The 24,206-nt window shown below is 37.5% G+C and overlaps 1 protein-coding gene and 1 pseudogene across 1 annotated transcript; one reads left to right on the top strand and one right to left on the bottom strand.

Moving 5' to 3' along the window:
- Positions 1 to 5,556: 5,556 nt before the first annotated feature.
- On the bottom strand, positions 5,557 to 10,333 carry LOC107591106 (Schwann cell myelin protein-like; annotated as a pseudogene).
- A 1,744-nt stretch (positions 10,334 to 12,077) lies between these two features.
- On the top strand, positions 12,078 to 23,271 carry LOC107590623 (protein asunder homolog). The gene is made up of 17 exons (XM_016279494.1): positions 12,078 to 12,103; positions 12,167 to 12,398; positions 13,181 to 13,255; positions 13,371 to 13,573; positions 14,488 to 14,568; positions 14,650 to 14,740; positions 15,041 to 15,169; positions 16,983 to 17,067; positions 17,612 to 17,704; positions 17,780 to 17,869; positions 18,010 to 18,188; positions 18,559 to 18,723; positions 21,220 to 21,374; positions 21,577 to 21,807; positions 21,936 to 22,075; positions 22,507 to 22,642; positions 22,736 to 23,271. The coding sequence occupies exons 1-17, from the start codon at positions 12,078 to 12,080 to the stop codon at positions 22,770 to 22,772; spliced, it is 2,148 nt and encodes a 715-aa protein (XP_016134980.1). The 3' UTR covers positions 22,773 to 23,271.
- The last annotated feature ends 935 nt before the right edge of the window (positions 23,272 to 24,206 follow it).

Raw genomic sequence — 24,206 nt, 5'->3', positions numbered from 1 at the left:
ATCACTACAGATGACACACAGCCTCGCCAGATCAAAGGTCAGATGTTTGAGGCTTTTAGGACAGCCAATAATCCCTTGCCAACATGTGTCAGCGAGATTTGGTGGAGAGACTCCGACTCTTTATTTAAAAAAACATAACAAAAAAAACAGACTGAGAACTCTAGCTGTAATAGATCTCATTTAAAAAGTTTAAATGGTAATTTGACAAACATGAAAAATATAAATTAACAAATAAATGCAGCTTTAGTAAGCATTAAGGCCTGTTCACCACAAAGATGAGAAATATAAAAGGTAACGATAAAGATAATTCCACACCACCGCTATAATGGCACAGAGAAACGATATCATTGGAATCACTTTCAGAACGATTTTTTCCAGCTGATGGACGATAAAAACATTGGTACCCAATCAGAATCAATCCTGCTATAACAAACTCCAGAATTTAGTGTGCACTTAGAATAAACAGGCAATATTGTTCACTGGTGTGGAAGCTAATATAGTTATCATTCTTGGTGTGAATGGGGCTTTAGTGTCTTTCAAAAACCATTTTAAAACCTTACAGACCCCAAAACTTTTGAAGAGAGGTGTAGATTGCATCAATTTCTCTCAACTTAATCACATGTGCAGGTAAGAAGAACAGAGACAAGTAATTACAAGCAGTATATTTAACAAAACAAACGATAACAAAGTATGACAAGAACCACAAACCAAACCATATACAGACCAGAACAGACAAAAGAATTGCACAACAGTGGGTATAAATACACAGGACAAATGAGGGCTAAAACAAGGAACAGGTGGAACTAATCAATCAACAAATGAGTAACTAGCAATCAAGGACACGGGGCTAAACACAGAAAAAGAAACAATCCAAAACTACACTAAACAATATGTGATAATCTTAGTTTGTTTTTCCATATATAATTGAACACATTTTTAAACTATATACAAGCCTTTGTTTTACATGGTTTAGTTTTGAAAAATTAAAGAACTTATTCAGTCAGTTCCATCCAAGTTCACACAAATGTCTAAGAGGAGTAAACACATTCACACCTGACAACTACAGCCAAATGTTTTGTGAGTGTGCATTTAGTACACCGTTTATAGTTTAAAACCTAGCAAACTCTTTTTTGTGAAATGAGCTTGTCTTAATTCTACTATGATATTTTATCATCTAATGCAACAACATTTATCAAAATATATTAAGTTTAAGTGTTACTTAATGGTGTACTAAATGGCAGTTTTAGTGGGATACATTTATTATCACGAACATGTTCAATAATTTGAATACTTATGTTCTGTAAGAACATTTCACAAATGAACACATCAACCAATTTAAAATATACCGGTTAACTTCTCAGGCTGATAGAAAGCTTTTAGTTAACAGTTTTAATTAGGAGTATCAGCCAAGGCTAGCTATTAGCAGGTTTTATGTAGCCAACAAAATTGACAATCTTGGATATTAGACAAAACCTGCATTAAATCATCTGATGGGATTTGGCAAACGGGATCCAATATTTCTAACATGGTGATTTAATCTAACATTTTTATTGGCGGGATTTCAGGCACAATCTTAACAGCGATTAGTTGATTTAAAAAAGTTGATTATTAAGTAGTCAGTCATTACGCAAGTTCATTTAAAAACTTTAAAAAAAAATGATGAAAAACAACTTTATACATAAACCTTCAATCATAAAAATTTTAAATTGACTTTTAATAAGTTGAGTCCTCTGGAACTCATGATGGACATCCTTCTGGGTAGTAACCAACCGCTGGGTCAAAACAACCCAATTGCTGAGTTTGTCCCTATTTTACCCAGCACTGGGTTATATTTAACCCAGCATTTTTTAGAGTGTACAATCTCATAACTGTACGTTACTGCACCAATGCCTTAGAACACCTGAGAATGTCTGTCAGCCAACCAGAGTCAAGCATTTTAGGGCGTTTTCATACCTGGCTTGTTTGGAACATTTGTTTCGGAATCTGGCACGTTCTCCCTTAAATAAGTTGCAGTCAAAATTTCATTGGTAAAAAGGGCCATTGTCTATTGTCAATAATGTACTGAAAAAAATGATTAATTGAATTTACTAAATTTTTTAAGGTAAGTGGTTGCAATCAATTTATTTTAGCTACATTTAAATAAACAAATTTAGTTGACTCGACATATTTTTTTAATTAAATGTAGCTCAAATAAATTGTTTGCAACCACTTACTTTAAAAAAATGTAGTATAATTTTTTTCAGTGCATATGAAGCACAGCTCAATCAGAAGTCACTTTCAAAACAAGCAGCTTTCTGTTGGTCACTGCGGTAAATCTGCCTGATCAACTTAAAGTCATTGTGAAATCTACAAAGGGAAAACTTTCGCCCCCACATGCAATCCTTGATTGTGTGGACTCCTATTGAAATGACTGGATTTCATCTGCTGAGCACACAAACATACACAGAAAAAAACAAGCACACACACAAATATGTACCTGAAAATGAAGAACACGGATTCTTGTAAATAAATCCATCCATCTATCAAGTGTTACCCTTGCAGAATCAGGAAACAAAGTGCAGCTATATAAGCTATCACACAACCACATTTCCAAACATTGTGGCCATCTCATCTTTTTGTGTAAAAACTAGAAACAACTTCATGCTTATTCTTGTTGTATGGAATTTAAGGAGATTTTACGTTTCATGTTTTTGACCTGTAGATTGTTTGCTTTGTTCCAAAAATGGACTTAAATTGTTAAAATGTGGCATTTTACCCTTAGTTTGGTTCACTTTTACAAGTCAAAATTTTAAGGCATACCAAAATGTACGTAAGTCACATGCGAGTAAAATTGTCCTCTCATTGGTCAGAGTGCTGATTAAGTGCAGGATTTCACTCATAGTGGTCATCCATCAAGATGTACTGACAAGTTATATTTATGCATTTAGGAGATGCTTTTATCCTCTTACAAAAGAGAGAGAAAAAAGCTCAACAATATTTGTAATATACAATGCCAGGTTTATTAGACGACTACATTAGGAAGCAAACTACTCTCTAATATGAAAGAATTTCTGTATTGTTTTTCCCCGTTTCTTTTACGTATTTTGAATTGCACATTGCATTGTTTTCTGTGTTAGGGTTGAAGGAAAAGATGGTAAGTTTAACATTTTCTGCCAGGACATTATCTGTTTTACCACTTTATTTTTCCACAAGTTCGCACTTACATGCAATCAGATTGAGCAAATAGTAACCTATGCATATTTGGCATGTCGTCCGAGGAGATATATACTTTTGTGCTAATCGAGTTGATTATCTAAATGTACTCCTCTTGTGCCAAATTGGTCAATTAATTGAATGTGTTCCTCCCAAACTTTGTTATTAAAACATTTTTATTCTTACAATGGGGGGAGAAATGCAGTGAAGAAATAGAAGGGGTGTTTGTTGTTGTCTCTGTGTGTGTGTGCTCTAAAAGTGTATTATCTTATTTATGTGTTTTGCTTGCTAAAATGACTTGTCTTATTATCTACCTTGTCTTATTGAGTGGAATAGGCCATACAGGTGATGAAGATTAATTCTGAAATGCAGGAAACCCTGAAATACTTCCAAATGCTGCTTTTAAGTCACAGCCTACATTTATGTCACATATATGAATATTATCACATACAAATAATCAAAAGTGGAATCTACAAACTATTTATGCTTAAGAGTTTCTCAGATCTAACTTCTCTATTCTTTGCAATGGCTTTTAACCAAATGGTGTCAAGGTGGTCATTACTGGTGTGAATGTGAAGTTGGTTCCCCTCAAGTTCACATAAATGTACAGTAGAAGAGTAAACACAGCATTGTTCATCACAGTAACACATGAAAACCACGTGTCAAATACTTTTTGTGTTCAGTTTGACAAGTATATCTGTAAAAAAATAAATGCCACTTGATTTGAAAGTTTGTTTTATATCGCAACAACATTCATACATTTTTAAGTGTATGAATGTAAGGGTCTGTTTCATGATGTTAATTTTTATCCATAACTCTTAATTATTCAAATACAATGACTTAAATACACCTCTTCTAAGATGAGATTTTTTTCCCTTGAAAAATATACATTTAAAGTTGTTGGAAATCAGCTATATAATCAGATATTAGATCAAATAAAACATATTGAATCTGCTTTTCTTATTAATATGGTCACGTTGCTCTTCTATAGATCATTCTTAATAACTCATAAGGTTATGATTAAATGTTTAAATTATACATGTAGTAAATGAATATGATTAAATCGAAGAATTGAATGATTAAATGATTATAAGCAAATAAATAAACAAAACTGAAAGAAAATAAAACAACACACACAGGTTGCTGTGAAGAATCCCTAGATTCGTTTTGTTGGAACATCCGTTTAGCCTCAAAAGCACCAAATGAAAATCTTAGACTGATTTTGATACTCATTCATTCAGAAGTACTTCTACTCCAGAATATTTGTTGCTCTGAAATCAGTATTTTATATAAACTAGAACATATCTCATTCCAATTTCCATGGCAAATCCAAACATTCCCCAAAACACCAAAGAATGGAAATTTGGGGAATACTGATATAATACACAAAAAAAAGATTAAATACTAAAGGCAAACCAAATTAGTTTTTACATAACTAATCTTTCTCCACTGCTTTAACTCATCAGTTTGCTTGTCTGTTTTTAACCAACACATTTCACAACCTCTCAGTGACCTCTAAAGCTGTGTGATGAGTCAGGAACAATGGGGCTAAATGTTAACATTTTTCTCTTGTTTACATATACAGTATCTGAAATATATTTTTAGGAAAACAACTAATAGAGGAATGGCAAAGTCTCCAGTTTTCTATGGTTTACGGCGTTTAACCTTTGCGTAAAGCTGAGAGGAGTCTTCAAACAGCTCTTCCTCTGATTGCTTTGACTCTGTTTGTTTAGTCCGCACATCTGCACTCACAATCACCTGCGCTTCTCTGGCTCTTGAAGACTCTCCTATTGAGCTCTCAGTCTTTGACAGCCCTTCAGAACAATCCCGGTCCACAGCATAGCCAGAATGAAGTGAAGAGACGCTACCAAACTCTTGTGATTTTGATTTTGTGAAGACAATGGAGGAATAAATGATGGAGTCTTGATTTGCTGCGGCTCCAGCAGATAACATCATGACATAAACAGGGCCGTCTTGATTCTCGTGTGGCGCGACCTGAAGGATTGACAGGGTTGAATCAGTGCTGCAAAGCTCTAGTGTCTCTTTAAATTGTTCAGCCTAGTTGGTTTAAAAAAAATGTATTTTTTTTGTATTTATTAGTATTATTATTGTTGTTGTTTTGTTTTTGTGTTTCTGTTGTAACTCACTTCATTGGTATTTTGATCACTTCTCTTGGTGCCTTCAGTCTGTGAAAGTTTCCCATTCCCTTTTGTAAAAAAATTAAAATAAAAATGTTTAACATGTCTCCATGTTAAAATCATTTACATTCTACAGAAGCTTCACAGTTGGCTAAATCAATAAATCAGACAGGATTGGCCATATATAAATATCATTGCATTAGATACAAATAATCAAAAATGGCATCTACAAACTATTTATGCTTAAGGGTTTCTCAGAGCTACAGCTGGAGGAAGTGGAGATCTGAGGAACATCTAATAGAGAGAAAGAGCGAGAATGGTCTGTGCAGCACACCTGGAAATGTTTCTTAGTAAATTTTTATGCAGTTTGCATTGCTTACAATCACTTGGTTGAAAGATTTCCTCTATTCCTTTATTACTCACACTGAATGTCCAGCATCACTGATGACTTTTGGCTGCCATGTTGGTTCTGAGCTGTACAGTGGTACCAGCCTCCGTGTGTCGGGTTGGTCCTATTGAAGGTAAGAGTGTCTCCAGTCTGCAGCTGCTCCAACTGTCCATCACTCTCTCTGGACCAGGATGTAGCTCAACACTGCTGGATTTGCATCACTGCTGCAGATCAGAGTCACTGAACTGCCCTCCAACAAAGAGCTGGAGGGAAGCACAGACACTGCTGTGTTTTTGGGTGAATCTGAAGAGAGAGAAAAATAGGGCCTCACAATAAAAGTCTAAATAATACAATTTACAAGTCAAAACTAAAAAGCATCACTTACACTGAACATGTACTGTGATGCTGTCCTGTGCTGTTTTGTTCTTGTCCTGTAGCTGGTAGGTTATAGTGCAGGTGAAAGTGACTCCATGCTGACGGTGAGTAGCAGTGAAGTTCAGATCAGAGATGAGCTCCTCTAGTCTGCTGCTCTCACTGAGGGGGATTCTGGGAGTGGAGCTCCATGTGAGAGTTGGTGGAGGAGAGGAGCAGAGAGTCTCAGCAGAGCAGCGCAGACTCACAGAGCTCCCCTCCAACACCTCCTCCTGACCCTGCACCTCCTTCTGCTCCACATACAGCTGCACTCTGGGTTTGTGCGGAGACTCTGAAATACACAGATTCATTTCTTATATTTGATTCAAAGAAATGTCTAGCCTCATAAAATTCATGTTTTCATTTCATCATTTTACAAGTATTTATAAATAATATATCCAGTCATGAATTTACTCACCAATCACATCTATTAAAACATTGTTTTTTTTATAGGTCACTTTCAGTCCACCTTTACCCTCAATCCTGAAGTAATACTGACCACTGTGCTTTGATCTGAGGTCATAAAAGACAGTGGTGCAGTCCTTATCTTTTAATTTTCCAGTTATATTCCCTCTAATGAAGGAGTTCCGTCTTGGTATGCTTGAGTTAAACACTACATTTCTGCTCACATCAGTCCTATCTTTGTACCACACTCCTTTAGCTCCGTCGGTGAGGACTTCGTCATATTGTTTTTCAATCTCAAATCTGCACTTTATGATCACACAAGATCCACTGAGAGCTTCAATCCTCTCTGGCAGATAGATGTTGAAATCTCTACAGCAAACACCTGCAACACACACATGATGAAAAGCATTATTTTAAAGGGTGATTACAGTATCATTTTAAAGGGAGAACGTGCAGAGCAACAGCAACAGTGAAATCTACATCAACCATATTTGTAACTATTCATGTATTTTAATATTTTAAATACTGTAATATTATAAATATTTTGAATGAGATGCTAGTCTTTAGAAAACATTTTGTGTATCAGCTAGTATCTGTCACGAATCCGGTCCATGAACTTTCCTTTTCATTGACTCTCGCACCACACAAACTGTTGCATAGCACCCCGGACTACAATTCCCATCATGCATTGCACTGATTGCACTCAGCACGAATTGCACACACCTGTTTACACTGATTGCACCCAGCTGTTTCATATCACTCCCTCACTATTTAACACTCACTCTGATCCCTTCCCGCTGCCGAGTATTGTTTCAGCGTTTATCACTCTCCTAGAGATAGCTACCTTACGGAGCCCTTGTCATTGCCTTAGCCCTAGTCATTTGCCTTAGCCTTAGCCTTAGCCTTCTCGGTTTCTGATCTTCGCCTGGTTCCCGGGATTCACCCCTTTTGTCTTGCCCCTTTTGATTCTGTCTGCCGATCGTCGACCTGCGCTAGCCCTAGGACTATTCTTGTGTTTTGCCCACCATATACCTGTTTGCCCTCATCTGACCCATGCCTGCTGTATGACCACGTCTCTGTCTGTATCTAATAAAGCTCTGCGAATGGATCCGCAAGTCTCACGTCTCGTCAGCCCCGTAACAGTATCTAACTGATTTAGCTAAAAATGCTCTAAATGAAAATTTCTCATTTAGTTTAATGCAGCAGACTAAATGTAGTTTAGCACTTGTTAAACTAGTTAATGTACATTCTCAGTCATACTGAACACTAGATGTGAAGAAGGGAAGGGAAATCCTACCTTCTAACAGAAAGTAATTATTTTCTCTGCCGTGTCCGTCTCTTCATTAACAGACACTCAGTCCTCTAGGGAAAAACACACTTGTAAATCTGCACAAATTACAAAAATAAACTCATGGAAATCATACATTTAGCCTCACTAATAAATGTCTATTGATTAACCGTTTTCAGAATTTCTGAATTATACTGAACAAACAGATATTCATGAATTCATTGCAAGCATCCTACAACTCAACAAACTGAACAGCGCTTTTGAAGAAACTTCTAAAGAAGAACAAGAAAAGTTTAAGACTTACCAGACAAGAGTCTATCCTGTGTAGTTGTAGCAGTATAATGTTTCCTAAACGCAGAAAGACACAAAATTTTGAGCTGATGATTTGAGGCTGAGTGAAATTGTTCTGTGTGAACATAGAGTAATATACTGACTGACAGCTAGTGTACAACGTCCTGTATCAGCGTCAACATTTTGTTCACAGACACAGTTATATCAGCCTAAGCCTCTTTTTTTTCTGTAATAGTAAATATTCACTTTCATTTTTCAAAGACTCCACAAAAGTGGAAGATAATATCAGTACATTAAACTAATTATACTTCAAGTGATCTTTAAGACATATTCAGTCACTATCATTTCTAAAATTAAAAATAAATGTAAATTCCTCTAGCTTCATGCTCAGCATTCATACATTAAGAGCTTTTCAAACCCTTTCTGTGTATATAATTTTTTCTTTAGACCAAAAGCATCTGATACGTCTAATCAGATCTTTTTCTAGAAATTGCATATAAAAATGGTAAAGAAAAACAGTATACATTCCAAGAAGTATTCCCATACATGCCAACCAAAATCAGTCCAAGCACTTTCCAGTCATTCATGTTCCTCACACCTTTCCTTTAGAACAGTGGTTTTCAATCCTGGGGACCCACAGCACTGCACATTGTGTTTGTGCTCCTTATTAACACACCTGACTGATATCATCAGCTCATTAGAAGAGAACTACATGAACTCAACTGAGTGTGTCAGATAATACAGATGTCTAAAATGTGCAGTGCTGGGGGTCCTCAGGACCAGGACCAAAAACCACTTATGTATAATATGTCATTAAAATCCTGAAAGTATGATTAAAGAAGAAAAAAAGAAAGTAAAATGTGCATATATTGTCAGATAGTCCATATATTATTCAACAAAATTTACATTAACGTAATATATTAAAAAAAGAATATATGCACCTTGTTTTTTGCACAATTTGTATCAAATCAATCATCTAAACTTTCATATTTTTTAAATTACAGGTTTCTATAACAAACCAATGTCTGAATGTCCTTGCATTAGATATAAAATGAAAAAGCAAGTGGTATCTGCAAAGAAATTATGCAAGAGCTTCTCGTAGAACTGACTTGTCTATTCTGTGCCTTATTTTGCTGGACTAACCTGGGTCAAAGGGGTTTTAGTGTATGTGTGAAGTGAAGTCACACACAAAAAAATCCAGCAGAGTAAACGTGATGAACGACACATAAAATTTGTGCTTGGCAACCACAAAGTGTCAAAATACTTTTTGTTCATTTTGAATTCCACGTCTGTTGTTTTTGTTGCTTTTTGTAAAATGTTTTGCTTGAAAAACCAAAGTGAGTGCCCAATGTGCTTTCAATTGGTCCCAAAAATATAATACTTATATAAAAATGTCTATAAATTATAGAAAATAATAGAATAATTTAAATAATAAAATAATGTTTTTAATTTGCAATACACATAAAACTAATTTGGAATATTAAAATCTGTATTAAATACTTGTTATATTTTAAATATAGACACATGACATTTTAGAGTCATTAAATATAAACTTATATATGTATATTTAAGTTAACTTAAATATTTAAGTTTGACTGCATTACTTATAAGATATAAGTAGATTCTACTAATTTGTAGACATATTTGAACCTATAAATTACTGTAACTCTGACAAGGTGTGAATGCAGCATATGACCTTGAGTATTTGACAACAGCATTATCTAACTTGATAACGTCTTTGTCGATCTGGTTTTTCCTCTGTTAGGATGCAGCTGTCACGGGTGGCTGCTGTGAAGAGCACGACGCAGGAGCAAGATCAGAAAACCACATTTTATTTGAACTCAAATACAGAAAACTCAGAGAACTAGGAAAAAACAACCACTTTAATGTTAACGACACCGAACACGAGACACAGGAAACACTGGGCTTAAGTAACAAGGAACTAATGAGGATAATTAAGGGAACACAGGTGAATGGAATGACAATCAAACATGAGGGAAAACTAGGTCACAGAGCACATAGGGAAGGAAAACACAACAAAACAGGAACACAGAAGTCCAGGGGCATGACAATCCCCCCCCCCTCCTGGAAGGTGCATCCTCGCAATCAACAAAAGGGGGTGGACGTCCTGGAGGCCTCAAAGGGCAGGCTAATACGGGAGGCCTCCAGGGTGGTACCGGTTCCGGGAACCATGGCAGAGCAGGCAGCTTGGGGAGCCATGGCGGAGTGGCCGTATGGAGACGTATAGCCCCCCCCATTCCCCTCTTGGGGAAGACTCCGGATCCCCTGGCTGGAACTGGCTCTGGGCTGGGCTCAGAAGTCCACTTCGGACTGCATTAAGGAACAGAAGCCCTCTCTGGGCTAAACTCGGAATCTGAGGCTCTCTCTGGGCCCGACGTGGAAACAGGAGCCCTCCCTGGGCTTGACTCGGGAATTGAGGCCCTCCCTGGGCCTAACGTGGGAACAACAGCCCTCTCTGGGCTGAACGTGGGAACAGCAGCCCTCTCAGGGCTGGACGTGGGAACAGGAGCCCTCTCTGGGCTACACTCGGGATCTGAGGACCTCTCTGGGCCAGATGCGGGAACAGCAGCCCTCTCTGGGCTGGACGTGGGAACAGGAGCCCTCTCTGGGCTACACTCGGGATCTGAGGACCTCTCTGGGCCAGATGCGGGAACAGCAGCCCTCTCTGGGCTGGACGTGGGAACAGGAGCCCTCTCTGGGCTACACTCGGGATCTGAGGCCCTCTCTAGTTCTATTTACACCTGAAAAGAGATTATAAACCAGAAGAATATATGAGCTGTGTAAAAAAGCACAAACTGAGAAAGCCAGAAAGAGGACGGCACAGACAGAGATGGCAGCCACAAGAACAGAGACTGTGTTTACTGTGCTCGCAGAAAGAGCTGGAAACAGAGGAACCTTTCCTACAGAATTGTGATTACTATGACAACGTTCGAGCTGCATATTAACTAAATTCCAACAAATACAATCTAATTTTATGGAATTTAATTATTTATTTTTTTTTTACATCTACACATTTTGTACAAAGTCCTCTTTTCTTCCTCTTCTTCTTCTTCTTCTTCTTGGTTTTGGTCTGTTTAGACAATAACTTATATTTTAAAATATTATAAAATAGTTATAACAATAACTATTTTCTTATTTCTTGTTTATACAAAAAATGTATTCATGTAATTATTTACTTACTGATTTATAGATCTATTCTTGTTGTGTTCATGTATTATATGTCAATGTTTTGGGAATACTGTGCAAGTCATGCCAATAAAGCTCACTTGAATTGAATACCATTACAAACGTTACAATCCATCAACTTGTAACCATTAAAACCATTCAAATGGTTTTCTGCAGTGTGTTTTGGGACATTGTTTCTTTATTATAGTACAATATTTTAACAGTCTATAATATTTAAATATACTTGTATTTTTACTGCTTAGCCTGAGATGAATCTGTCAGTCGTGTGTTTTTATACAGTCTATGGTCGTGTCCTCAGGATGTCATTTTGCACTAGGACCGTTTTATTTGAGTTCACAGGGCAGAACTTCCCTGACGGACGGATGTGAGTAACGGCGTTTTATGTCCCTTGCGCGTTTACAAATAACTTATTTTGCTCCTGTCAGGCTGTTAGCTAATCCGCCTTGTTCCGTTTAGTTTTAATCTTTTGTTATTTGCTTTTGAGTGTATTTTCTTCCAGTACAATTATATACCAACATTTTCTATGCGAGTGGTCTTGCTGAGTGCGCATTAACCATTGATGGAAAACTAGCAGGCGATGCTAGCAAGCTAAAGCTAGCTGCATTTCTTTGACACACAGGTGACAGAATAACAACTGATATTGTCTAGATAAGTATTACTTGAATAACCCCTGTCAACTCTTTATTACTTAAATCTTTTTTTTATTTATTACTTACGGCTTTTTGTTACACTAAATACATTTTCTTTCCAGAAAGAAATGTTGACAACCTTCTCCAGAGCAGGGTTGGCTACTCCTGCCATATATTTAAAGTGCCTATATTATTTTCCACTGTCTCTGTGCTGCAGGACCAGGATGAGGATGTTCTCAGTTTCACACAAGACGGCCTTTGTGGTGGATCACTGCCCGTACATGGCAGAGTCCAGCCGGCAGCTGATTGAATGTGACATGCTGACCAAAAGCCGTTCGCAGGGTGTGATTCCTCTGGCTCCAGTGTCCAAATCTCTCTGGACGTGTGCGATTGAGTGCTCCATGGAGTACTGCCGGATCCTGTACGACATTTACCCCACCTGGAAACTGGTGAGTGTCTGGAAACTCGAGCTGTTAATAGGTGTATTTACTATAAACTATTAACTAGTATTGATCACGAATCGATTTTATTCAGTATTAGTTCATCTGGATATAAGGTGTGTCAAACAACAAGTGTCACATGCACACATAATATAAACATATAAACAGTCATATTAATTTAAACATGATATAATGGAATATAGAGTATATTTTTAGCACAATGCTCCTCTCTAGAGTTATAATGTATACAATGTACAAATATAATGTTTTATTGACATCTGACCACTGATCGATCACATGAGACATGATGCATTTCAGTAAGTTGTGCTGTTTCTTTCAACAAGCTTTCTGACATTTATTTATGCTTATTTCTTGCAGTAACTAGTACTAAAAAGGAGAGGATTATCTGTTTATGTGCGCTTCGTGCTGCTTGAACAGAATTTAAAAGTTGAGACTTTGTTTCATATCAAAAGTAACAAAGCTTATTGCGGTTATTGTATAGGAGGCATGCTATGAATAATTTTGAGTGAAATTTAGTTCACCACTGTTTTATGTACATCAACAGAAAACAGCATAGACTAAAAGACTGATCGTGGGTTTTAAAAATCAATATTGGTCAACCCAGCCCAAATATCAGCTGTTTTGCTATGGAAAAGACTCAAAAGAGTTGTGTGAAAATTCTTCATTAATGTTCCATGAAAAAAAAAATAGCATTTGAAATTTTAGAATGAAATATGGTTAAGTAAATAATGACAGAATTCAATTTTGGGGGGTAAACTATTCACTCTCAGGTGAACTACATCGTGAGCGATTCTGAGGTTCACATCTTGAACAGCTGGAAGCAGGAGGATCAGAACACACATGGGGTAAAATCATCACATCTGTCACTCCGCACATCCATATTGCGCAGCCTTCTTGTACCAGAGCAATCTAAACATTGTGTTGGGCTAGTGTTAAGTGTATGTCTGTGGTGTTTGTTAGCTGATGGCTGCTTTGACAGCTGTTGGGCCTCCAAACCCTCGTCAGGATCCTGAATGCTGCAGCGTCCTCCACGGGCTGGTGGCAGCTGTGGAATCACTGTGTAAGATCACAGAGTATCAGCATGAGTCTCGTACCACTCTGATGGACACAGCTGACAGAGTGGCCAACAGGGGGCGCATTATTTGTCTCACCAATGCTAAAAGGTGAGAACTAAAATATTTGTATACAGTTATTAAGCATTGAACTAAAAAAAAGTGACAGTTAAACATTTATAGTATTACAGAATATCTTTATTTCAAATAAATACTGTTCATTTGTGACCCTGGACCACAAGGGTCACTTTTTCCGAAATTGAGATTTATATATCATCCGAAAGCTGAATAAATAAGATTTCCATCGATGTATGGTTTGTTAAGATAGGACAATATTTGGCCGAGATACAACTATTTGAAAATGTGGAATCTGAGGGTGCAAAAAAATCAAAATATTGAGAAAATCGCCTTTAAAGTTGTCAAAAAGAAGTTCTTAGCAATACATATTACTAATCAACAATTACGTTTTGATGTATTTACGGTAGGAAATTTACAAACTATCTTTATGAAACATGATCTTTACTTAATATCCTAATGATTGTTGTTATAAAAGAAAAATCAATATAATCAATAATAAAAAATCTAATAATTTTGACCCATTCAATGTATTTTTGGCAATTGCTACAAATATACACCAGAGACTTAAGACTGGTTTTGTGGTCCAGGGTCACATTTGAACTTGAATGTGTCATGGTTTTCACAAAAATATTAAACGGCAGAAACTTTTTTTTTTTCATTGATAATAATAAGAAATGCATCTTGAGCAAGAAATCAGCATATTAGAATGATTTTTTTAAGGAACATGTGGCACTGCAGACTAAAGTAATGAGTGCTGAAAATTCAGCTTTGCCATCAAAGAAAACTTTAAATTGCTTTAAATTGTAATTATATTCAGAGTATTACTGTTTTTACTGTATGTTTCATTACGTAAATGCAGCCTAGGTGAGCATAAGAGATTTTGAAAAACATCTTAAGTCATCGTTTTTTCCAAACCCAAAATTTCTTTCTCTGTCTTCTTCTTTTAGTGACACTCATGTCAGAATGCTGGAGGACTGTGTGCTGGAAACCATTCAGGAGCAAAACAAACGGGCAGCAGGATCTGACAGGTCAGTTTTGATATCTCTGGAGTCCTTTTTATTCTCTTGCCATTAACATTATTCTTACTGTTACATGTTTTTACTATGCAGACTGATGCCAATTCAGCAGTGTGAGCTTGTGCTGGTCCACATCTATCCTCAAGGTGAAGAGACTCTGGTCTCAGATCGGCAAAAGAAAGAGGTAGCATCTTTTTCTTCATTTCTGCTATAAATGAAAATGACTTTCCATTGGGATTTCCGTAAGAATGAAAAAAATCTGAGCTTTCCTGAGTTCTGAGCTTTCAATCAAACCAATCAGCTCTGAAATTAATTATGACTTAAAAAATCAGATAAAAATCAGACCAGTGTTTGATTCCTAACACTACTTTAAAGCATGAAAGCAGCAGTAAGTGTCTTGTTTCACTTGCCATTGTGTTATTACATGTTCAGTGTTAAAATATATTGAAAATGTTTATTTTTGGTCTGTTTTGTGTGTGTGCAGCTCTCGTCAGTGTTGAGCAGCGAGGTTCACAGTGTGCGAGCTGGACGGTATCTAGCCGGTAAACTGAATGTGCTGGTTCAGCAGCACTTTGATTTGGCCTCCACCACCATCACAAACATCCCCATGAAGGTCAGGCTTACTGTCAAACACCTTCCTCTCTGCCTGTCTCTCTCTTCCTCTCTTCATCACTTGTTTGCACTGTATCGGTTGCTTACACAGCTGCTGTTTTCATGGTTTATTGTTTGTTTTGCTAGCCTACATTAAATGTCTGTGAGCAGGTCAGTACTTTACAAGAGCTACTATTACTTATCCAGATCAAAACCCCGCCCTCTCATCCAGCTCTTGCTAATCTCTGATCATTAATGGCAGCTTTAAAGAGCTTTCATTTAATTAGGCTGTATTACTTTTAAAAGCTTTTTCCTAAGCACATCTTAATACGTTTGTCTGACTGTATCTTTTATAAGACTGTTGTAATGTTTACAGTCCAACATAATATAAATTAAGGAGAGTAGTTTTTTAATTCATCATATGTTATTATTTAATTTATTTAATGTAAAATTGAAGTCAACATAAAATCAAAATTGACCCCATTTACTTTCTCAATGCACATTCCTGGCCTTATTATGCACATTACAGAAAATATGTTTATCTTATTAAACTTTTTGGAATGTTACTCCATCTTAAAACGATTTTCGTTGTCAATTTTGATCACTTTTGGCTACTGTTGTAGGTATTGCAGACTTTCTAAAATCAGTGTAGTGATTTATTGTTGGTTAGTGTTAAATAACAGTAGATAAAAAAAATAGCAGTTAACGAAGAAAGATATATATATATATATATATATATTAATATATTAACGTAACATTTTTCATAAACGTATACAAGCTTGTGTGTGTATTTATATGTGCATAATAAATATACACGGTACACACACACAAATATAATGTTTTTTGCATTTATTGTTTTCATTCGTCTGTTGCCAAAATATTTTAGAATTGAACAGAAATCTCGGGTACATTTAATAGAAGTCTTGTAAATAAATTGTTCACAGACACTGTTTTGTAATAATTTGTGATTCAGTAAGCGAGTCGAATTAATTTACAAAATATTCCGACTAGTTCATAGGAGTTTTTGATAGATTAAAAAGAACCAATTCATTTGGATCACTGTGATTTTAAATCCACTTTTTATCATCTAATTAATTCATTACCTATAAAATCAGGTCCCACACCTTTTTTATCTTTATTAATAATCACTTACACTCTAAAAATTGTCACATTAAGGAAGTAAAATGAGTTGCGAATGCCATTTCATGTTGACTTTAATATAGGCTAATTAAAAAGGTTTTGTGCTGCACATCGATGCCCTCTGAGGAGTGTAGATCTGTATGATTAGCACCCAGCTGGATGGAGAACCGTCCCTCTAGCACCCCTTTCAGCCCCAGACCTCCTCTCTATCAGGGTGATTTCTCTTTTGCTTTTGCTCTCTCTCTCTCTCTCTCTCTCTCTCTCTCTCTCTCTCTTTTTCCTGGGTGATGTATCTTACCCTGGCTGGGTGTGGCCGGATGTAAAGTGTGTTTTCTTGTATTGGTCGCTTGTGTTTTTAAAAGCTGCAGAAACACGCAGTGGTTTTAGGATGTGTGTTTGAGACCAGTGACCCCAGGGATGAAACGTCCACCCTTCTCTGTTTTCCCTCAGTCCTTCTCCTGTCTTCCCCTGTTCTTAATGTGCGTAAGCTCTGTTTGTAGCTTACAGCCTCTGATCTCCACTGCATATGAACCAGCTGGGAGACTCTGAGGCCTTCATGGACATCAGATCTGTGAGGGCACAGTTATGTTATAATCTGTGCTCTTCAAACATGAAAGCAGCAGTAGATTGTGGTGTTTTAGTTGTGTAGAGGCCCAGCTGCTGATGTGTGTGTGTATGTGTCTGTGTGTGTAAAGGAGGAGCAGCATGCTAACACTTCAGCAAATTACGACGTTGAGCTTCTTCACCATCGAGATGCGCATATGGAATTTATTAAGAGTGGTGAGTGATCATTCCCTTGCATCAATAATTCAACACAGCCTTCATTTCACTGCTTAAAGCATTTGGACATTAGACCACAGCAACTGTTCTTAACCCTTACAGTGCATAAAAATTGGAGATCATTTTTGCATTCCGAAATCAGTTTTGACTTGGTGGAATGCAAGCTTATAAAACAAATCAAATTAATGTTTTTCAACAACAAACATTGTATCTGATGAATAACTTCTCATTAATGAGTGAATATAATATATAACAGTTTTTAATAATTAGAAATTGAGATTTTTTAAATAAAATTTCAATTACACTACAGCAAAACTAGTGTGATGCAGCAAAAGAGTTTTTATCACTATTTATGATACTTTTTTTTTTTTGCATATATCTATCTAAAAATGTAATAACATAATTACATATACAGTATAAACTCCTTTGAAATAAATAGATTTAATTAAAGGGATAGTCCAATATAAATCCAACACTGTTTTGTGGAATGTAAAATGAGAAGTTTAGAGGAATGTTATTCATGTTTCTCATGTTTGGTGTGTAGGTGATTTGCACATGGCCGGCAGCACCAGCAGAGACAGTGGGCTGAAGGAAACCGTCACTCTCAAATGGTGCACTCCACGCACCAACAGTGTAGGTGAGTGGAAGTGTGGGAGAAGTTTTCTTCTTTCTTTCATATGACAGATTCATGATTTTTTTTTTCTTTTTACAGAACTGCATTACTGCACAGGGGCCTATCGCATTTCTCCGGTAGACGTTAACAGCAGGCCATCTTCCTGCCTTACCAACTTCCTGTTGAATGGTGTGTGGCCTTTGTTCCACCATTCTTTTTTTTTTTTCTTATTGAATATACTGTATGTTTCGCTTTTGGTATCAGAGACGGAGCGTCTCAGTGATATGAAACTATAGAAGTACATGCAGTTTTGTCTGGTGTCTTCTCAGGTCGCTCTGTGCTGCTAGAGCAGCCTCGCAAGTCAGGGTCAAAGATCATCAGTCACATGTTGAGCAGCCATGGAGGAGAAATCTTTCTGCATGTTCTGAACAGCACACGCTCCACACTGGAGGATCCACCCTCCATCAGCGAGGGCTGCGGTGGACGAGTGACTGATTACCGCATCACCGTAAGCTCAACAAGCGCTGCCTGACTTCCTAGACTTTTGCTGCATTGCCATAATTACGATGTTCCAACCTACAAACTTTTAATTGCAACTTGCTTTATAAACTAACAAGCAAAACGGCAGATACTAAAACTGTTAAACATAGTTATAGAGGTACATTAGTAGTGGTGAAGCATTTCACAGTTCACTACAGCAAAGCCACAAATGGATCCAATTTGCAGCAATGCGTGTTGCCAACAAATTTGAGGACGTTGATACCCTAGTAGAAAATTGTCACTTCGTAATTACAGAAATTGCAGCAGCATTGTATAGGGATGCAATTATATTTCCTGTGTATGGCTGCAGAGTAAATCTTCTTAATATTTGTCTGCAGGACTTTGGTGAGTTTATGCGTGAGAATCGTCTTGCTCCATTCCCAGACTCAATGATAGATGCAGCAGGCAGAACTCCAGTCGAGAGAGCCAAATCTCAACTCGAACGATACACACGATACTGGCCAATGATCATCTCCCAGACTACCATCTTCAACATGCAGGCGGTGAGGGACACAATCTTAATCTATGGTTCTCAACCACTATGGGCCCTTCCACAAACTTTCAAGGAGGATGCAAGATGACTTACTATATTCTAGTATATTAATTATATGTCATAATTATAATTTTTATGTTTAATATTCATTTTAATGATCTAACTTAAAATGCCTAAAGGGATAGTTCACCCAAAAATAAAAACGCTGTCATTAATTACCCTAATGTCGTTCCAAACCAACAAACATTGTATCTGATGAATAACTTCTCATTAATGAGTGAATATAATATATAACAGTTTTTAATAATTAGAAATTTAGATTTTTAAAATAAAATTTCAATTACACTACAGCAAAACTAGTGTGATGCAGCAAAAGAGTTTTTATCACTATTTATGATACTTTTTTTTTTTTTTGCATATATCTATCTAAAAATGTAATAACATAATTACATATACAGTATAAACTCCTTTGAAATAAATAGATTTAATTAAAGGGATAGTCCAATATAAATCCAACACTGTTTTGTGGAATGTAAAATGAGAAGTTTAGAGGAATGTTATTCATGTTTCTCATGTTTGGTGTGTAGGTGATTTGCACATGGCCGGCAGCACCAGCAGAGACAGTGGGCTGAAGGAAACCGTCACTCTCAAATGGTGCACTCCACGCACCAACAGTGTAGGTGAGTGGAAGTGTGGGAGAAGTTTTCTTCTTTCTTTCATATGACAGATTCATGATTTTTTTTTTCTTTTTACAGAACTGCATTACTGCACAGGGGCCTATCGCATTTCTCCGGTAGACGTTAACAGCAGGCCATCTTCCTGCCTTACCAACTTCCTGTTGAATGGTGTGTGGCCTTTGTTCCACCATTCTTTTTTTTTTTCTTATTGAATATACTGTATGTTTCGCTTTTGGTATCAGAGACGGAGCGTCTCAGTGATATGAAACTATAGAAGTACATGCAGTTTTGTCTGGTGTCTTCTCAGGTCGCTCTGTGCTGCTAGAGCAGCCTCGCAAGTCAGGGTCAAAGATCATCAGTCACATGTTGAGCAGCCATGGAGGAGAAATCTTTCTGCATGTTCTGAACAGCACACGCTCCACACTGGAGGATCCACCCTCCATCAGCGAGGGCTGCGGTGGACGAGTGACTGATTACCGCATCACCGTAAGCTCAACAAGCGCTGCCTGACTTCCTAGACTTTTGCTGCATTGCCATAATTACGATGTTCCAACCTACAAACTTTTAATTGCAACTTGCTTTATAAACTAACAAGCAAAACGGCAGATACTAAAACTGTTAAACATAGTTATAGAGGTACATTAGTAGTGGTGAAGCATTTCACAGTTCACTACAGCAAAGCCACAAATGGATCCAATTTGCAGCAATGCGTGTTGCCAACAAATTTGAGGACGTTGATACCCTAGTAGAAAATTGTCACTTCGTAATTACAGAAATTGCAGCAGCATTGTATAGGGATGCAATTATATTTCCTGTGTATGGCTGCAGAGTAAATCTTCTTAATATTTGTCTGCAGGACTTTGGTGAGTTTATGCGTGAGAATCGTCTTGCTCCATTCCCAGACTCAATGATAGATGCAGCAGGCAGAACTCCAGTCGAGAGAGCCAAATCTCAACTCGAACGATACACACGATACTGGCCAATGATCATCTCCCAGACTACCATCTTCAACATGCAGGCGGTGAGGGACACAATCTTAATCTATGGTTCTCAACCACTATGGGCCCTCCACAAACTTTCAAGGAGGATGCAAGATGACTTACTATATTCTAGTATATTAATTATATGTCATAATTATAATTTTTATGTTTAATATTCATTTTAATGATCTAACTTAAAATGCCTAAAGGGATAGTTCACCCAAAAATAAAAACGCTGTCATTAATTACCCTAATGTCGTTCCAAACCCGTAAGACCTTTGCTCATCTTCGGAACACAATTTTAGATATTTTTGATGAAATCCGAGAGCTTTCTGATCCTGCATAGACAGCAACACAACTGACACATTCAAGGCCCAGAAAGGTAGTAAGGACATCGTTAAAATAGTCCATGTGACATCAGTGGTTCAACTGTAATGTTATGAAGCTAGGAGAATACTTTTTGTGTGCAAAGAAAACAAAAATAATGAGTAATTAATGACAGAATTTTTGGGCGAACTAGCGATTCCTTTAAACTAAATCAAGATAAACTGAAATCATATCCCCTCCCATTAATAACTAATTTATTCACAAAATTGATTGTGGTTAATAAATATATAGTTCTGTTAATGTGAGATTATATAGGGTCTAGTGGATGGCCTTCAAGTCAAAAAAGGTTGAGAACCACGTATCTTAATGCTAAGCACTTAATCAGAGTATTTCTTTTCTGCAATGAAATCCTGTTTTTAATGATTTTTCTTTTGGTAGGGGGGGCAGTCATAGCTTGTTTGAGGTTTTATTTTGTGTGTGTATTTTTGGGTATTGGGGGTCATTTTTGTACGTATATTTCAGGTGGTACCATTAGCTAACCTCATAGTGAAGGACACTCTAACAGATGAAGATGTGCTGACCTGTCAGAAAACAGTCTATAATCTTGTTGATATGGAGAGGAAGAGTGACCCTCTGCCCATCTCAACTGTAGGCTCCAGAGGAAAAGGACCCAAACGGTGAGAATATCACATCATGATTCAATCTATAGGTTTCAGTTTGTCTTGCTGTGTGGCTTTGGTTCAAAACCTAGTGAGCTGCCGTGCTAGCTACTGCCTACACTGTCAGCTGCTTGGAGCATGTTAACAGAAATGGAGATTTCATTAGTTTGCCAATACATGTTTGCTATGTATGTTAAGGCTGATGTTTTTATGTAAATAGTGATGAGCAGTATCGAATCATGTGGAATGAGTTGGAGACGTTGGTAAAAGCGCATGTGGGCACCAGTGAGCGGCATCAGCGTGTGCTGGACTGTATCAGTGCTTGCCGGAGCAAACCACCCGAGGAGGAGGAAAAGAAAAAAAGGGGAAGAAAGAGAGAGGACAAAGAGGACAAAACTGAGAAAAATGGCAAGGACACAGAGGAGAAGGGCTGGACCACAGACTCCGAGAGGTTGGTGTTAGTGAACAAGATGCTGACATTCACATTTACATCCATCAAGCTGCAGCTTGTAGATTAATGACTGTGGATTTCCTGATCTGTGTGTGTTTCTAATGTATGTGTCCTTTTTCCTCCTCCAGGCTGAAGGGAGTAATGGAACGAGAGAAGGATGAACCGAGTGAATGTGAGATCATCAAAGATTCACCAGATTCTCCGGAGCCCCTGAACAAGAAACCACGCTTGGCTACAGAGGAGCAACAGCCTCCAGAGAAATCTAAAGGTTCACATTTATGTTTTATTGTAAAATCAATCCTCTATTGTGATGTATGAATGCTCCTAATCTAAAAGCCTAAACCTAGCTTTACAAGATACAGTGTGAGATCACCAACATGTTCTACTAAAAGAATACACACACTTAAATGCACTGGCTGCTCCTGGTCCAATTTACAATGGTGATAAATGCTTTTTAACACTCACACCTATTAACGAGAAAACTAGTAAAAGAAGCGTCAGCTACGTCAGAACAGTCAAGTTACTTGTACAGCACGGCATCATTTTATGGTCAGGACTAGCTGCTACAAGCCAAGTCAGAATGATCGTCATCCCAAGTGAATAAACAGGCAAGTCAGAATGTGACATTATTAGGTACAGCAGCCAATCAGATCTATGACAAATAGAAACAGATGTTAAATATGGTCTCTTCTTTTGCAGGTCCTGTGTCTCTACTCACCCTTTGGACTAATAGAATCACTCAAGCCAACTCCAGGAAGCATCAGGAGTTTGCAGGAAGATTAAGTTCAGTCAATAACAAGGCTGAACTTTACCAACATCTGAAAGAAGAAAATGGGTGTGTTGACCTCACTGTTAGTCTCACTGTGTACCCTGTGATCACATTAATCAGTCTTTTTTTTTTGTCTACTCACTGTGTTTTGTTTATTAGGATGGATGTTCATGAGAATGGAAAAGCCACCAGATGATGTGTGGAACACGCCTCTTCTCATCTCTGCAGGATCATTGATTTGTTGAGAGGATGTGATGTGACCTTTGGCATGATATCAAATGATGTTTTTGCCAGGATGCTGGTTTTGTGTCAGACCAAGAAGAGAAAGGCAATGTTTTATAAGGACACACTTTTGATATGCTTTAGTTTGTACAAAGAGTCCGTAATATTCTGAAACAGAATAAAGAAATTGTAAACTGTGTTAATGTTCATGTTTGTGTCGATGTAAATGGTCTTTGATTAATGCTTATTTTCTTAATCATAGTTTATGTACTTGCCTGTACTGTATATCACTTAGATGTTCAGAAAGCATCACCACTTACCTCTGGAAATATCAAGGGATGGTAAATACACTTTTTTTTTTTTCATGAACCCCCGATTCCAACATGTTTTGTTAGCTTCCCTTCCCCAAATTGCACCTTCAATCCCTGCAGTCCTCATCCAAGTCCACATTTTGGTGATGTAATGGCAAACGTTCACTGTGGCCATATGAAGGCACTTTTGAGCACACCTTGGAAGCATAAAATAACAAAGGGGTACCTAAGGAGTCATGGACTGTACCAAATGTCTCATTTAACGTGCTAGTGGACTCACAATGGCCCCCATGAGCATGTCTTTTAAGTCAACACAACCATAGTGTCCCATTTGTCATTTTAGGTTTTAGAAAGCTGCTCAACAGCAATTCTTTGCAACTGATGTGTGCCCGCAATATGCACTTCATCTGGGCCCACACTGACATTCTACCCAGCAGTCAATGCAGCACTACGTCACAAAATCTGGACTTTGAGGAAGACCACAGGAGCTTAGGGTACTATTTGGGACAGGGCCATAGACATCAATAAGGAAAAGCTAGGAGTCCATATAAAAAGTGCCATTTGGGACAGGCTCATGCAAGACTTAAGGCAGAGTAGGTGATTTGGTTAAAACATTTTTGTTATGCTGGTTGAAAGTGTGTTCACATTCTGATAGCAGTCACAAAAGCGTAAGACCATAAAATGTTCGTCCAATTATATCCCTTGGTCCGAGGGCTACAATAGGCTGTCCTACCTACTTTTCAGCATATATATTTGCATACATCTACGCACCATGTTCGCGCACGTGATGCGTAATCGGCGTGTTCCATTTTGCAGACCGAGCAAGAATGGAAGGTGTTATTATTGTAATATTATGCGCTTTGTACTGTAATGTTTTCTTACCTGTGAATGAGCCATGAGGTAATCTGCCAGCATTGCATTCTACCCTCCACCAATGCCGTCTTTCATCGTGTCGCTGGTTAGCCTCTGGTCTGCCTAACTGCGTTTTCATGTGTTTTGTAGGAGGTGTGGCTTTGGAGAGTGATATGCAGGGAGGGTGGGATCTTATGCTTTCAAAGCTAGCTTGCTAATTTTAGCCTCTATGAAATTGCCTATCC

This window comes from Sinocyclocheilus grahami, unplaced genomic scaffold (assembly GCF_001515645.1).
Source record: "Sinocyclocheilus grahami isolate Dianchi unplaced genomic scaffold, SAMN03320097.WGS_v1.1 scaffold8.1, whole genome shotgun sequence".
Classification (NCBI taxonomy): Eukaryota; Metazoa; Chordata; class Actinopteri; order Cypriniformes; family Cyprinidae; genus Sinocyclocheilus; species Sinocyclocheilus grahami.
The sequence above is the reverse complement of the archived record's forward strand: the minus strand, read 5'-3'. Positions and strand labels throughout refer to the sequence as shown.

Bases quoted from the DNA above. Each gene is read 5' to 3' on its own strand.
- LOC107590623 (XM_016279494.1), top strand. From the start codon at position 12,078: ATGTTGACAACCTTCTCCAGAGCAGG. The intron at 14,741-15,040 runs GTAGCATCTTTT...GTGTGTGTGCAG, and splicing joins CAGATCGGCAAAAGAAAGAG to CTCTCGTCAGTGTTGAGCAG. The intron at 21,808-21,935 runs GTTGGTGTTAGT...TTCCTCCTCCAG, and splicing joins TGGACCACAGACTCCGAGAG to GCTGAAGGGAGTAATGGAAC.